Below are 14,931 nucleotides of genomic sequence, written 5' to 3'. Positions count from 1 at the left end.
CGAAAGCGAAGCCGGAAGTATGCCGGAGGCTCGGGGGTTTATGCTCTTGCTGTGGCAGGATATCATGTTTCCCTCCTCACACCTTATTGGTTGGCGCACTGTGACGCAGTCGGCCGCGCACGGCCTTTCAGGAGGGACAGAGTTCAGACGAGACTCCCCGGTTGACCTTGTTGTTGAGCGCCTCCACCGAGTCCAAACAACGCAGTCCAGGAAAACATGACAACCCCAAGTTTACCACAGGTGCCAGTGCCTCCAATGCCAGCATTATCCAGCTCGGGATTCAGGCTATCAAAAGGTAAAGCATCAAAGCTAGCTAATAGCATGCTATTATATTTGTGTTTTCGTTTGCCGCTCAGTGTAAAGTTAACATGTCTGCCACCTGACGTTACCCAAGCCAAGTAACTACGAACGTTAACGTCTAAAATGTTTGTAGGATAACGCTGCAGCGCGAGGACACCGAGACTACGTCTGGAAAAGTGAATACACATATGTCAAAATGGCATTTTTTGAAGGTGTCTTAGCTTTTTGCACACTGCAATGTCAATAACCTCTCCTTCGCTGGCTAACAGCCATTGAGCCAGTCAGCGAGCCAGTCAGACGTGCTGCCTGCAGCCACATGTGTTTCCAACTTTAGACGGTCACTCGGACAGTGCTGGCCCGTCAGACGAAGCCATAGTTGGAGGCGATGCCACCAGACACAGCAGTAGTATCTTAATGTATCATGGCTTCCAGCCACTTCGGCGAAACAGCTAATCAGTGAACCTGCTGATCCAGACCGACAGCAGGGCCCCTGTTCCTCTTGTTTTACGCTTCGACATCATGTGATGCTCTGTGGACCTGCATAATCCTCATCACTGCCCTGCAGAATCGGCCACTTTCTCAAATCCTGGTCAAAATGAAAGGCCACTGCGCACAAATCAAGTTTTCATATCTGTGTCTCTCTAACAGTCAGGCCCTGATCGTGCCTATGATGATGCAACATGGCGAGACAATGTAGAGACATTTATTTTGGGTCCAGGATGTCAGCTCTTTCTCTGAACCAAACTGTGAGGCATAAAAACCTTCAAACAGTTTGTTGCTCTTCAAGTGGTGAAGGATGAAAAGAGGATTAAGTTTATGTACTTAAGCATAATCATACTGTGAAATGATGATATGTAATGCTGCATGGGGGATGTGTCTGTTTGAGTGTGACAAATGTCAACAGACTGACGTCTGACTTCAGGCTTTTTAGACTTTGAAGAACTGTGACCAACAGAAAACAGTAGTTTTACATGGCTGAGTGACATTCAAATATTAGCTGGATACCATAAACCTGTGTTAGTCACCCAGTGGTCAGTTTATTATGCATGCTTGTGCTGGGGTAAAATGTGCATGCAGTAAGTCCTGTTCATGTGGTTCTGATAATGTTCAGTTGTTGTTGATGCTGTTTCAGACAGGCTGAGTAATCTCAAGTCATTATGAAGGGCGTAGTTGGTGTTGACATTAGATTACATTGCATTAAATTGCGTGGTGTTTCTGAATGCACACTGGACAAAAAACCCACTAACATCCGGCTTTTGTCTTCAGGAAAGGGTACAAGCAGCATTCAGTCCCAGGACAAATCACTCTGCAGTAGTCACGGGTGTTTATTGGCTCCAGCTCCGATCGGCCGTGAGGGAAACGTGACACACGGGTTGACACGCTAACACGATGACATGCGTCGCAGTTGTGGACGTTGCCGTATAAATATCGCCTGATATCACATAGAACAGTCAACTCGTTCCGCTCCGTTTCATTATCATCATCATCATCTCATAAAAGATTAAAAGATTACCACTGTAACATTGTCTCGGCACATTTGTGACATTGAGCATGACGCAGCAAAACAAAAAAAAAAACCAAACAAACAAAAGTTTCTGTATCTGCAAGCCCACAATGACACTCTCTGTCTGTCTGTCTGTCTGTCTGTCTGTCTCTCTTTCTCTCTCTCTCTCTCTCTCTCTCTCTCTCAGAGCATTTTGTGGTTGCAGTGCCAGTTGCAGTGGTTGCAGCTGTTGGAGGCTTCCTAGTCAGCCATTACCTGAGTGGGCGGAGCTGTAAAAAGGGCCAGGTGAACACGTTCATCAGTAAAGACAGTCCCAAAGTGGTCCACAGCTTCGACATGGAGGACATTGGCACCAAGGCTGTGTACTGCCGCTGCTGGAAGTCGAAGAAGGTCAGGCCAGAGGCATTTATAGTTACACTTTAGCTTAGTGTTTGAGTAACTGGACACTCCAAGCCAGCAAATCAGCTTATGAGGGGTCCAAAATTCCCATAGCTTTCCACGATTAAAGGTCCCACTTCTGGTCACATCCCAGTCAGGTGTTTTTCCTTTGACTGCTAATTAAAAACTTCAGCTCTGACAGCCCTGTCAGCTCTGCTGACCGTATGAGAGGTCACAGTGAACAGCAGGCTGTCTTTAGTGCTGGCTGAAAGGCTATGCAGGAGTAAATTGAACACTTGGTGACACTGACCTGAGTGTTTTGATCCTTTATAGCCATGGGGGTGAGCTGTTTGGATATTTAGTTTTATCATGATTTAGTGATGGGCGGATAAAGCCTCAGAAAGCTTTGGGGTTTTGATTTGACACCTCTGGGCTTCAGGCTCGACGAACACAGTGACACCTGGTGGCTTTTAAAATCTATAGCAGCTCCTCAGACGAGGGCTGAAGCACCAGCAGACCTCACTGATAGTAACCGTTTTAGTCCCACATGTGTGCAAGAGAAGTCCAAGAAGCCTGCATGTTATTAAATCTGTATACTTTGGCTCAAAGGTGCTTAAATGTAGATGTTATTGTGCTAGATGTTACAATAAAATACAAACACCCCCACATACAGGAAACATTTCTGAACCTTTTTGGTGAAGTTTAGTCTGAGTGCCACTGTGGACTCGTGTTTTTCTCATGTACATCATCACCACATTTCTCAACGGTTCTCCTCCCTTATTATCCCACCAATGCTCCAGTCACACAGTTCATCTGTCGAGCTGTCAAAGCTGTGACGGTGGAAGCTGTGGATGTCATCAGTCACATGATGCCCTTCACTGTGTATTGGACCGTGTGCTTCACGGTTGTGCTTCTGTTTCTATGTCACGGTTTTCAGGTGACTTCGGGGAGCCATGATTGGATGACAGAGTTCAGTCCTGTTGTGAAGTACAAAGGGCGTAAATGTGATAAGAGTGACTCTGCTTTTCCCTTCACACTGTGTGCTCTCCCCACAGTTCCCATACTGCGACGGGTCCCACACCAAACACAATGAGGAAACCGGGGACAACGTCGGACCGCTCATCATCAAAAAGAAGGACGCCTAAGCCAGCCAATCCTCGAGCTCCGCCCTCCCTTCACTTGTCATGCGCCTGGCCCCAGTTTGTCCAATCATTTATCACCATCTTCCGCTGATTGTTACCGTATGATACCATCACAATGAAGCCAAACGGTGGATATTCTTCATAGCCCAGAACAAAAAGTCAGAAAGTGCTAAAAACATGGATGAGCTTTGATTTCATACATTCCACACTGTTCCAACATTCACTGACATGACTCTGACATGAAAGGTCATTTGAGGACAGATAAGGAAGGGACTTTGACAATCAGCACAGGCAGACATGGAGGTACGATGACACCGTCGCGTTTTGACCTTAAATGAGTTAAATTGAAACGGTCAGCGCACACGAGAACAGTGAAACGTCACCATGCAGGCAGGGTGCCTTCACGTCTGCTGTCACCTTCTTTGTTGACTCCTCGAGGTGTGGAGCAGGTGGTCGAAACCTAATGAACTGGCAGCTCTTTGCCTCAGTCCAGTATTTGAATTCAGCAAAGGCCTTATAATTACATCCAGAGCCCCTGACCCAGAGTCTGAACACACACAACCCATATGAATGTTACATATTAGGTTTGTTTTTTTGCACTAAGAGCTGCTTAGGGAAAAGGAAAGTGAGGTCTTGTATTTGTTTAATGAAACAATCTTTGATCTTGAGGATTGTTGAAACACTACTCGCTGTTGGTAACCAGGTACTTTCTGCTTTTTGAGGAAACTTGTATTTAGTCTGTAAAAGTGTTTAAAGGTGATAACTTTGCTAACAAAGGATATATTTTGCTTGATCATTCATTAGATTTGTTTTCTACTGGCTGCGGTGTGTCTGACCTGGTGATTCATTGTTCTGTATATTGTGAATAAACCTTGTTGAGCGATCTGATTTGCAGGCTTCACTTATTTATTTTTCAGAGGCCTCTCTTGCTGCGGGGCCAGGGGCCAAACTCTACATTTGTTTGTCTTCTTAACCACAGGATCAAATGCACCTCACCTCCGTTAGCAGCGAGGCGTAGCAGTGTGTTTATGGATTAACAGTGGGTAGGGGTAATGAGTAAACAGCCCAGTGTGATGACTGCAGCGGGACCTGCGTGCGCGCCCGTGTACGTGCGCACGCGCCTGTGTATGTGTGTTTTCGAGGCCTGGGCTGAAGGTGAGGGGGGCCGCCGTGCTGCAGTGTCCACCAGCACCAGTGGCCATTTTAAGATGTGGTAGTATTCGTGGTGACCACTAGAAGACGCTGTGTTTACACGGATAGCCCAGGCCAGACAGTGTGTGCGAGTACGGTGGGCCCCTGCTCCCATAGTGACACACGCACGCACGCACGTACACACACACACAAACACGCACGAGGTATCTGGCTGCGTGCCAGATGCAACGGAGGACTCTCACAAGAGGTGGAGTGGACTCCACCATCCCTGTGTGAGGAGTCACCTCACAGACACGCAGGGACACTGCTGCGGGCTCCATGATTAGCATGTAGCTGCTCATGCTAACAGGCTAACATACTTTGCGAATGGGAGTTATGGAGTATATATATATTTTTTTTTTGTGACATGTAGGCGACTCCATAATGCCGATATTGCGTGTAGTGGAAAGGTATATGACGCAGGTTTCTGATGGATGTAAACCTGATAATTTAGAATATAGAAAATAAAAGTTTTTCTTTCAGGCACCTTGTCCCTGACTACCCCTCACAGTTAAGACCTCATTTCGCCCCATGTTTACTCACATGCTTTCTGACTGAACGAGGATGATCAGTGAATCAGCACAGCCCTCATACACACTGTACTGAGATGAAGCCTCATATGCGTCGCTGTAATAAATAATGTCCACGTCCTCATTCAAAAAATTAATATATATATAAAAAGATTAAATGGCGCACGTGCTCTTCAGCAAGGACATAATAAATTGGCCTGGTGGCTTTTGGCCTGTTTGTCATCTTTGTAATATTCTGATGTCTGGCTCTGAGTGTTTTTGATGAACATAGATGTGGTGTGTGTTCGGTGGTCCTTTCCCTCTCGCCCCCATGTTCACGGACACACGGTGTCTGGGCTGCTGGATGTGAATACTGCCTTTGATTTGTCAACCTACAGTCACACTGACAGCTGTCCGTGCATGTCGGACTGCTCCTGTGGATATTATGGGGTCGCTCTGACCACCGTCTCGGCAGCAGAGTCCACTTCGCATTTTGAGCGACGCCCCCAAATTCCGTGCAGAGTGTTTGCAGACCCTCCGGGACGGAGAGGTGGAGGAGGAATCGGCAGCTCCGCCGTCCATATACCCTACGATCACCACGCCATTAGTTCATGACTTCATCATATTTTTGACAGGAGAGTTTGGGCCGCATTAAGAAGGTAAGGGGAGACGTTTTACCGACACTTCCTGTTGATTCTCGCCGCTTTGCTTTAGTCGCCTTTTCCTGAGCGCAGCGCCGTGTCGCAGCGACCACTCGGACTGTGGTCAGCTCGCCGTGGCGTCGGTCGAGCACCGTCTTCTTAGGTAACCTTAATGACGGCGAAACGATCGATCGGGCCTCCCGATCGACCCGTCAAAAGGTTTACATGCGTGTCGTGTAACAACATATATGTCCCGTGTTTAATCACTGGAGTAGTTTTTCTACAAATGTGGACATGGAATATAGCCTGGTCTTTTTTTATCCACAGCAACCGCATCGTTGCGCACCTCGCTCCTCGTCGTCGATAGCAGACAAAAGACAGCCTGTTTTTTACGGTCCTCGATATAGTGAGCTTAAGCTTTGGCTGGCACACATAACAGCAGTCGTCAAAATGTATTTGAAAAGCGCGCTCCACATTTGACCTGCGCATATGCGCATATCTTTGCATATTGTTGTCGCTCTGTTATTGATTGCATTGATATACCGTGAAATTCTTAAAGGGATACTGCCTCCTGTATGCGGAAATCACTGGCAAGGCATGCACTGTGTGTGATACATGGCTGTGTTCCTCTCTATTCAAGCAGTCTGATTTCTGAATCTATATACATATATGTTATATTTCTCCTTAAACCCTCATTCTCCACACTCTGATTCTCTGACAGTGGTTGGTGGCTCTGGATGAGAAACATCCTCCACTCTCGTGTCCTGTTTACTCTCTTTCTGTATTCGTCCCTCCAACATTTCTATTCTTAACCTTCCTCTCTTCATCCCCTATTCATTTCTAGCTCTCCAGGACTCTGAGGCTGCTGCAGAGAATGGGAATAGGGACACAGGCCAAGGCTTGCCATTTTGGCTGAAGTAACAGCAGGACGGTTGTCAACCCCGTATCGCCTTCAATCCCCTTCTCCCTCACCTCTCCTCCCACACACACACACACACACACACACACACACACACACACAAGGACAACAAACACCCCCACACACAGCCACTGCTATGTCCACTGCCGTAGACATCGCTGGCCCTTCCTCCCCAGATCAGGCCCACAGCAGCGCCAAAATCCCCAATGAGCCACTGAGACCCAGCCTTAAGCGCTCCAACCACCCTTACAACCTCTCCCATTACATCTCCACCCCTTCCCCAGCCGTGGACGTCAAAGGCCTGATCCAGCCCTCCCCGGCCCAGCAGCGGGCCGCCCAGCCTGCACACACTAAGCCTCGCCGGGCCCCCTCCTGGCCCGACATGTGGGAGTCGCCCAGCGGGCTCCACCTGGCCCACGCCGCAGAGCTGTTGATGCGTGCCGGGCTGCTGGCTCTGACCCCCGCCACCACGGAGCAGGCCGGCCTGGGTGCGCAGAGCAGCCCGCCGGCGAAAAGGGAGGCTGCAGAGGCAAAAGGGGGGAAGGGAGATGGAGAAGGAGGTGGATCTGGGCCTGAGGAGGAGGAAGAGGACTCCTCTGGATGTGGCACTGACTTCCAGCCCTTCCTCGGTGCCTGGTTCCCCTTCAGCCCCACTCTGTTCCCCCTGGCAGGCTTCCAGATGGGGGGAGGCCACTGGAGGAGCGCGGCCATGGGAGCAGAGGGCATCGAGGGGCTGGTGGCCGAGGGTTACTCTCCTGGCTCTCTGGGTGGGGGCAGCGGAGGGAGAAGGAAGAGGAAGAGATGTGGGGAGTGCGTACCTTGTCGGCGTCAGACGAACTGCGAACAGTGCAGCAGCTGCCGCAATCGCAAGAGGGGACACCAGATCTGTAAATACAGGAAGTGTGAGGAGCTGAAGAGGAAGCCGGGAGGTCCTGGGTTTGAGAGCAGAGTGTCTGGGTTTGATCTAAGGGGCTCCGACTTTACTTTGGGTCTGGCACAGGAGAGAAGCAACGGCGCCTTGGATGGATAGTAATGTATGTGTTGGCAGCATTTGTCAGAGGATCCTGGTTGGATGATTGTTGAGGAGCTGCAGTTTAATTAAAACACACTGGACACCATGTTAACTTGCTCGGACTGTGGTTCAGAGATCTTCAGATCTTGTGTTTAGTGAGGAGCTGCAGCTCCGTTTAAGAATGTCCACACTCGTTCCCATCCTTTCTTTTGACAATCAGTGAATTGGAGAGGAGAGAAAGAAGGATACCAATGTGTGTCAATTTATGATGACAAAAATGCTGTAAATAGACTGTAAATATCTGGAAAACATTATGTCTTTTTTACATCCCTTTCCAGTTTGGATGTATTGTGTTTCAACATAAAAAAAGGAGCCAAATGTTTTGTTTCTAATGAGGAGTTTTGTTTCTGTTGTTCTGACGTCACTGCATCAGTAAGAAATGAATGAGTTCAGCCTAGGCTAAATTATTTCATGTGCAACTTGTACTGTATAGCTCTGTTTGCCCTTTTGAAATAAAAGAAATTGGCCACGTGCACTTGTCTACAGACTGGGTTTATACCACATCTGTGTGTGTGCGTTCATATTTAATTGGGTGCATGTGTCTGTTAGCCACCGTAACTCTGGTTGTACACACGCACACGTGTGTGTTCACATGTGTGTGAGGTTGTGTGGATTATGAGTCACCTAATGGTGTGGCTGAGAGCCTTATCGCAACCCCACAGACACACACACAAACACACCTACACGCCGCCTTGGCAAGTCCGGCGCATGCACTCGAACACACCTAACCTGACATGCACACACAATCACAAACACCCTCTCCTCTATTCACACACTGGCGCAATTTCCCTTTTTATTCAAGTATAGATCACACACACACACACACACACACACTCACACTCATACACCCACATTATAAACAAAATACACAGCCAACTGGACTGAGGCTACAGGGTGGGTTTTTGCTTGTTGCCGTAACGATGGCTGATGTGATAAGACCTTCTTCCTCGGCGCCACACTCCAGGGGACCGCAGGGAAGACGTAACCATGGCAACGGCCGGCCCGAGGTGTCACGCTATAATTGGGCCACGGCTGCACTTCCTGTGTGCCTTCAGTCAGGGGGATCGCAGAGGGACTGTGTGTGTGTGTGTGCGTGCGCGTGTGTCTGTGCATGCATCTGTGGGGGTGTGGGGGTTGTGTGTGTGTGTGTGTGCGTGTTTGTCAGGCAGGGAGAGAGAGAGAGAGAGGGAGAGAGAAAGCGCAGCACGCCAGCCAACGCAGGACACTGCCAACTCATGGAGAAAAGCAGTGAGCTCCAACATCATGCTATTGCAACGCTCCCACTGAATGAGAAACACACAGTCTTTTAGTTTAAGTCCACAGTCTAGTGTTTCTTCATCTCCCACACAAAGGGGGAATTTCAAATTCTTGGATCTGCACCCCCCCCCACCCCCCCACCCCCCCTTCGTTGCCTTTCTAGTGATTTGGAGCTTAATCCCCCCTCCCTGCTCTCGTCACGCATGCACACACACACGCACACACCGGAAATCTGTGTCACCCGCTGCCCAGCAGGTCCAGTGACTCCCTGAACGCCTGCAGTCTGGCTCCACTGGCCTGCAAGATGGCAGGAGAGAAAGGGAGGAGGAGGGGGGCTGGAGGAGGGATTGAACGGAGGACAGAGAAGAGGAGGAGGGGGGGAGGGTTGAGAGAGAGAGAGAGAGAGAGAGAGAGGGAGAGTTGGGGGAGTGGGGGAGGAGGAGGAGGGGGTGGAAAGCGGATCTAGGGAGAGGGTGAAGGGGGGGCGGACGTGGTGAAGGGCAGAGAGGGAGAAGGGAGGAGATGGGGGTGTAAAAGGGGTAAGAGAGAGTGGGTGAAACTGGGAGAGATGAAAAGCAGGCCACAGGGGGAGAGAAGAGAGAAAAAGGGAGATATGCAGGGAGGAGGACGGGGAGATGGACAGCAGGGGATGAAGATAACACGGGCCAAACAAAGAGGGAAGGAGAGATGACTGTGAGATCCGAGAGCGAGCGGAGTGATGGAGGCCGAGTGAAATGCAGCGAGACAGAGTCGCAGGGAGACGGGGGTTAATGACGGATGTATTGTCCGGATAGCCGGTGTGTGCCGTCACAGACCCCTGTGGAGCTTACATATGTTAGCACCAGCGGCCCTGCCCACTCTGGAGAAAAACTCCTCTCAAACACACTGCAGTGGAACAACCTGCCAGCCTAAGGCAACCTGCACTGGAGCTGGGCGGACCCTCACTCACGAGCCAGACCTTTGAAATTTTGGCCACTGCGTCTGCTTGGAGACACTGTGTCTCATTGTGAATTTTTTCTTCCCCCATTGGCTGTATCCCCAGTGTTAGAAAATGTGTAACAGCTTTGCAGAAACGGCATCTTTCTGAGATCACCCTTCATTACGCCTCTGTTATCCATTTGTGTTCACTTTCATACTCGTGGAAAACATGCTACTCCCCAACAGAAATACAAAGGTTTCTCACATCCTTGAAAAGCCCAGGCTCATCTGCCTCCAGGTTATATTTTGGTGACACTGGGGTCAAAGGGGACTCTTGACCTTTGACCCCTAAAGCAGTTAAAGATGGATTCAGAATAGACCAGCGTCTATAAGCAGCACCACTTCTGGTTTGGTCTTATGCTACCTATGAAAAACAAGCACAGAGAGGATCAAATAGAATTCTAGGCAAATACAGTACGTAACCCACGCCTGTCAGTATTTGTGATATTAAAAAGGACTTTTCTGGATTGCCATCAGTCTTAACCCAAACATATCCATCAAATCTGCTCCAAAAGAAAATCAGCTCTCCTAACATTCTGACACGCTGATCCTCAGACGGATTCACGTGGAGTTCGTTCCGGAAGGTAATGTGTACACAAAATTCGGTTAATCTTTAGCTTGCTGCTGATTTCAAAAAAGGCACGGTGGTTCCAGGAAATTAGGCAAAGCGTGGTGATAAAGTCTGCCTGCAGTGATATTTCGTCACGGCTTCTTTTCACGCCACCTCATGATGTGGAATTGATTGTTTTGTATTGAGCTCGAAGGTGCTGAATTTGCATGATTCACACTTTTTAACCAGGGCAGCACATCATGACCAGACCTGTGATGATGTAACTTTGAATTTTATGATATTGCTTAGATTATTAATAAACAAAATAAACTTTAGTTAATGGTATTGAATTGCGGCAGTGACAAGCTAACCACTTAAGAACAATATTAGTTTGCCTCATAATCTCAAAAAGCATCCAAAAAGCAGCTGGAATGACTGATTCATAACGCAGACTACTGAAAAAAGCTATCACAGTTTTGATTTAAGTGAACATGAATGAGAGCCATGCTAGCAGCTCTGTGAGGCTACACTTAGACACATCAGCACTTTGAGCTAAATGCTAATGTCAGCATGCTAACATGCTCACAATGACAATGCTAACATGCTGATGCTAAGTAGGCATACTGTTTACCATGTTAACCATTTTAGTGTATTGTGTTAGCATGCTAATAGTTACAAATTAGCACTTAACAGAAAGTAAACTCATCATAGAACTCATCCTGTCAGGCACATTCATGAAAATCTAACAAATAGCCTACTTGCTGCTGCTATTGTTCAGTTTTTTTGCTTTTGTTTTTTGCCCTCTTTGAGCTGTATGTCCCTTTTTCCTATGCAAGTACATTGATTGCAATGTTTAAACCAGAGTCAAATTCCTTGCTTGTGAACACATACTTGGCCAATAAAGGTGATTCTGATTCTTATCCTCAGACATTTCAGTCTGGACCAACATGGTGGACTGTCTCATTGATGCTGTATCCATCGAGCCATGTAACTGGCTATAAGTGTAAATTTACTTTGTTGTGATCTGTATTTAAGAGAATGAACACACTCTCTAACATGGAAACTTTCCACAGTTGTTTTAAACTAAAAAAGGTGTCACTGATGCACTTCATTGACTGCCTACTAAAATATATTTTCATTAGAATTTGTCCAAAAAACGCTGCTACATCTATTTTTCTTCAGTTTTGGTAGAGTGTCCACAGTTTGAATCGGAACTTCATGCATAAAAGACAGTTTAGTAGTCATGAGTTTTCAGAGTCTGAAAACATTTGCATGACTTTGGTGTCTCTGGAGGAGTTATGTAAAGCCTGAGAAAATAACCCTGATGGTCAGAAGTCAGTAGCTTTTCAAGAGAGAGCCTGCATTATAAACTGAGAGAGAGGATTTTGAAAGGAATGGGCGTTTACCGGGAGGGCCTGTCAAAAAGATGCTATTTATTGCATTCTGGGAAATGCAGGATTTAGTGTTTTTGGAGCTTGACCCACACTAGGGGCTACAACTCAGGTTATCTTGGCCTCTGGTTCCATTTTGACTATTGTTTTAATGTCTGTCCTTCTCAAGCCCCCAGTTTATGAAGTACAATAGTAAATCCCTGAATGTTTCAGAAGGGTTGTGTTGGGTAAAGTTGGGATTGGTGATATTTTGACTCTCTTCTCTGCATAAAACAGAGGTTCAGGCCAAACGGCATGCAGTTTTTGTACATATCAGACATAAAACATGATGGATTTTTGTAAATAGAAATGTTACTTTTCTGTGAGGTCTGAAACTTATTATTGATGTTCAGTTGAAGTTGAGCATTTACCAAACACTGTACACTTGGTAGCCAAATACACAATTCCTGGCTTGAATTTAATGCTTACATTAACACTTAAACACTTTAAACTGTTTATCTTGTTACATTGTGAAGTTTCACACATTAACTCACCAACATTGAGTTTACAAATTAGAAAAACATTGCGCTTTAGTCACGAATTTAATAATACCACAACTGTGGTGTTATGATACATTATGTACGGAGCTGTTGACTGACTCATTCTATCTCCTCACAATGACCTCATTCAGAAGATGAGATAAAATTTGTTTTATTGGCCTCAGACACACAGTGTCTAATTGTTATAATCTTTGAAGTTTACTATCATACAGACGCTTAGTCAACAGACAAAGAACACAAACTTCAGCGCTTCTCATGTCCTCATTTCACCTTTCAGGCTGGACAGAAAATAAACAGGAGCATCAGTGGACTCTTAACACCTACAGCAGATAGAAACATTACACAGCAACAACGTGCACTTTCTTATGGGACAACGATGACTGGGTTCCTACAATGCTTTGCTGGGAAACCCAACACTGTCCTACTATATATAGCTGGGGCTTTTCACACTGTGCATGACTGCTCGTGTCAAGTCACATGACTCAAGATATGTGGGTGGACACACACACACACACACACACACACACACACACACACACGGACGCACGCTCTTCACTCACATGCAGAAGCACCTACACAGAGGCTGAGGGTGCGGAGGCGGTGAGGGAATGAGAAGAACTTTATTGAGTTGGCTCTGACGTGTTGCTTCCCGTGACCTGACTCCCATTTGCTCTGTCTCCCCAAGCGTCTCGTCCTCTGTCTCAGTCTGAGCCACATGCTGATCAGCGTTCTGTGCTCTCCGTTTGATCTCTGATGGGCTGTTTTCTGACGCATCTTGCTGAATAGATAATCATTGTGTAAGTGACCACCACCAACTTCCCCTATCAGCTATCCCCCATACTGAATGCATGCTATAACCATATGAACAGACACAACTGTGCTCAGCTCAGTCTTTTAGTCGCATTAATTTGTTCTGTTTCACAACAACAAAATGCACATAAAGTCATTAGGCAAATAAACAATACAAAGAGAAACAGAAGGCAAAATGAAAAAGTCAAAGTGTCAGAAGGAGCAGAGTTTTAGCAGACAGCTGTGACCCAACAGTTAGGTAGTAACTGCATCTCAAACTCTCCAAACCTTAAAAATGAAGCTCTGTTACGTCTCTCATGTTAACACATTTTTACAAGAATAATTTTCTGCACTTTCTTCTCTTGCAGAGCTACACTGCAGTCTATAAATATTTGTTCAGGGACACACTTTTTATTCCTTTAGGTTTGTACTCCAGGACACTGGAATAGAAACAATAACCATGGGGTTAAAGTGCTGACTCAGTGCTGTAGGAGTGTGTGAGGGTATTCAGATTCCTGTTGGCTGACCAGCAATGGAGCTCTTTTTATACACAGTCCCTCCAATTTTATGACTGTGCAGGTCAGTCATCCTAAACATAGCAGCTTTCAATGGGCAAAAAGTGGAGTTTTCCTGCCTAGCCAAGTCACATGACCATGCCCTGTCACCTGACCTCAGTCCAACCGATCATGTGTTTCTCTCACTGAAGACTAGACCGAAGGCAAAAAGGCCCCCAAACAAACAAGAAGAGCAGAAGCTAACAATGGAAGTGTTTGTTGATGTCTGTGTGTCCTGGACGTCACACGGTGACTGAATGCAAATGATTTGCAACCAAATATTAAACGTCTCATCACCAAAAATCTCATCACGTCGTCCACTTACTTTGTTTCCACAGCTTTTATTTCGGTGTCGGTCGTATCAGTTGTCATGTTGTTATCATGTGACCTAAATACGGATTTCACTCACATGACAGCGGTTGTGAGACGTGGCTGATAACTCTGGAAAAACCAAGTAAGTGGACCTTGTGACTTTTTGGCAAACTGCTAAGGTCAAGAATTAACCTATGAGGTCAAATAAATAACTTATTACTAAACAACAATTAACTGACTGGTAACAAACAACTTTATTAAAATGTATCCTAATTTGACAAAATACTTTCTACAACAAAGACTGAGTCTAAAGTCATGCTAGCAGCTTTGTGAGGCTAAATGCTAAAGTCAGCATGCTAACATGCTCATAAATATGTTTGTGTGTGTGTGTGTGTGTGTGTATGTGTGTGTGTCTCTTTTTGAAAGCCTTTGTCTCTGAAATTTGGCCTACCCATGAAACAAAACCAAACTAAATATGATGACCATATTCTATATCTATCTATCTATCTATCTATCTATCTATCCACACACACACACACACACACACACACACACACACACACACACACACATATGGCTGTGGCAAGTGAAAAAAGTGTGAGAGGATCACTAAAGTCAGTAGGATTCATCCTCTGGGGATGAATGTCTGTACGTCAGTCTAGATAAAAAAAAAAAAAAAAAAAAGATGGATCCTTTGCTCCTCTGGATATCTACCCTCAATGATATCTACCCTTTTTGGAATTTCCCCTCGCAGGACTAATAAAGGAATATTGAATTGAATTCTAACATATTATAAACCAACCCCCAAACTGCTCCTGATGAGCCAATCAGAGCTCAGCAGTGAATGTGTGTTGATAGGCGAAAGTGTTGTTAAACCACCCTTAAGATTAAGGCACTAGATAGAT

General features: G+C 46.3%; 2 protein-coding genes across 2 annotated transcripts; both read left to right on the top strand.

Annotated features, from left to right (window-relative positions):
* Positions 1–107: 107 nt before the first annotated feature.
* LOC143326248 (CDGSH iron-sulfur domain-containing protein 1) lies at positions 108–4,212 on the top strand. Its single transcript, XM_076739803.1, has 3 exons — positions 108–295; positions 1,992–2,194; positions 3,238–4,212. Exons 1-3 carry the CDS (start codon positions 217–219, stop codon positions 3,325–3,327), a joined length of 372 nt encoding a protein of 123 aa, XP_076595918.1. The 5' UTR covers positions 108–216; the 3' UTR covers positions 3,328–4,212.
* A 1,193-nt stretch (positions 4,213–5,405) lies between these two features.
* On the top strand, positions 5,406–8,131 carry cxxc5b (CXXC finger protein 5b). Its single transcript, XM_076739889.1, has 2 exons — positions 5,406–5,683; positions 6,510–8,131. Exon 2 carries the CDS (start codon positions 6,721–6,723, stop codon positions 7,612–7,614), a length of 894 nt encoding a protein of 297 aa, XP_076596004.1. The 5' UTR covers positions 5,406–5,683; positions 6,510–6,720; the 3' UTR covers positions 7,615–8,131.
* The last annotated feature ends 6,800 nt before the right edge of the window (positions 8,132–14,931 follow it).

The sequence above is a fragment of the Chaetodon auriga genome, chromosome 9, assembly GCF_051107435.1.
Source record: "Chaetodon auriga isolate fChaAug3 chromosome 9, fChaAug3.hap1, whole genome shotgun sequence".
Classification (NCBI taxonomy): Eukaryota; Metazoa; Chordata; class Actinopteri; order Chaetodontiformes; family Chaetodontidae; genus Chaetodon; species Chaetodon auriga.
The sequence above is the reverse complement of the archived record's forward strand: the minus strand, read 5'-3'. Positions and strand labels throughout refer to the sequence as shown.

Excerpts from the sequence above, each read along its gene's own strand:
- LOC143326248 (XM_076739803.1), top strand. The coding sequence starts at position 217 with ATGACAACCCCAAGTTTACCACAGGTGCCAGTGCCTCCAATGCCAGCA. Across the intron at positions 296-1,991 it reads GGGATTCAGGCTATCAAAAG|AGCATTTTGTGGTTGCAGTG; the intron begins GTAAAGCATCAA and ends TCTCTCTCTCAG. Across the intron at positions 2,195-3,237 it reads GCTGCTGGAAGTCGAAGAAG|TTCCCATACTGCGACGGGTC; the intron begins GTCAGGCCAGAG and ends CTCTCCCCACAG.
- cxxc5b (XM_076739889.1), top strand. The coding sequence starts at position 6,721 with ATGTCCACTGCCGTAGACATCGCTGGCCCTTCCTCCCCAGATCAGGCC.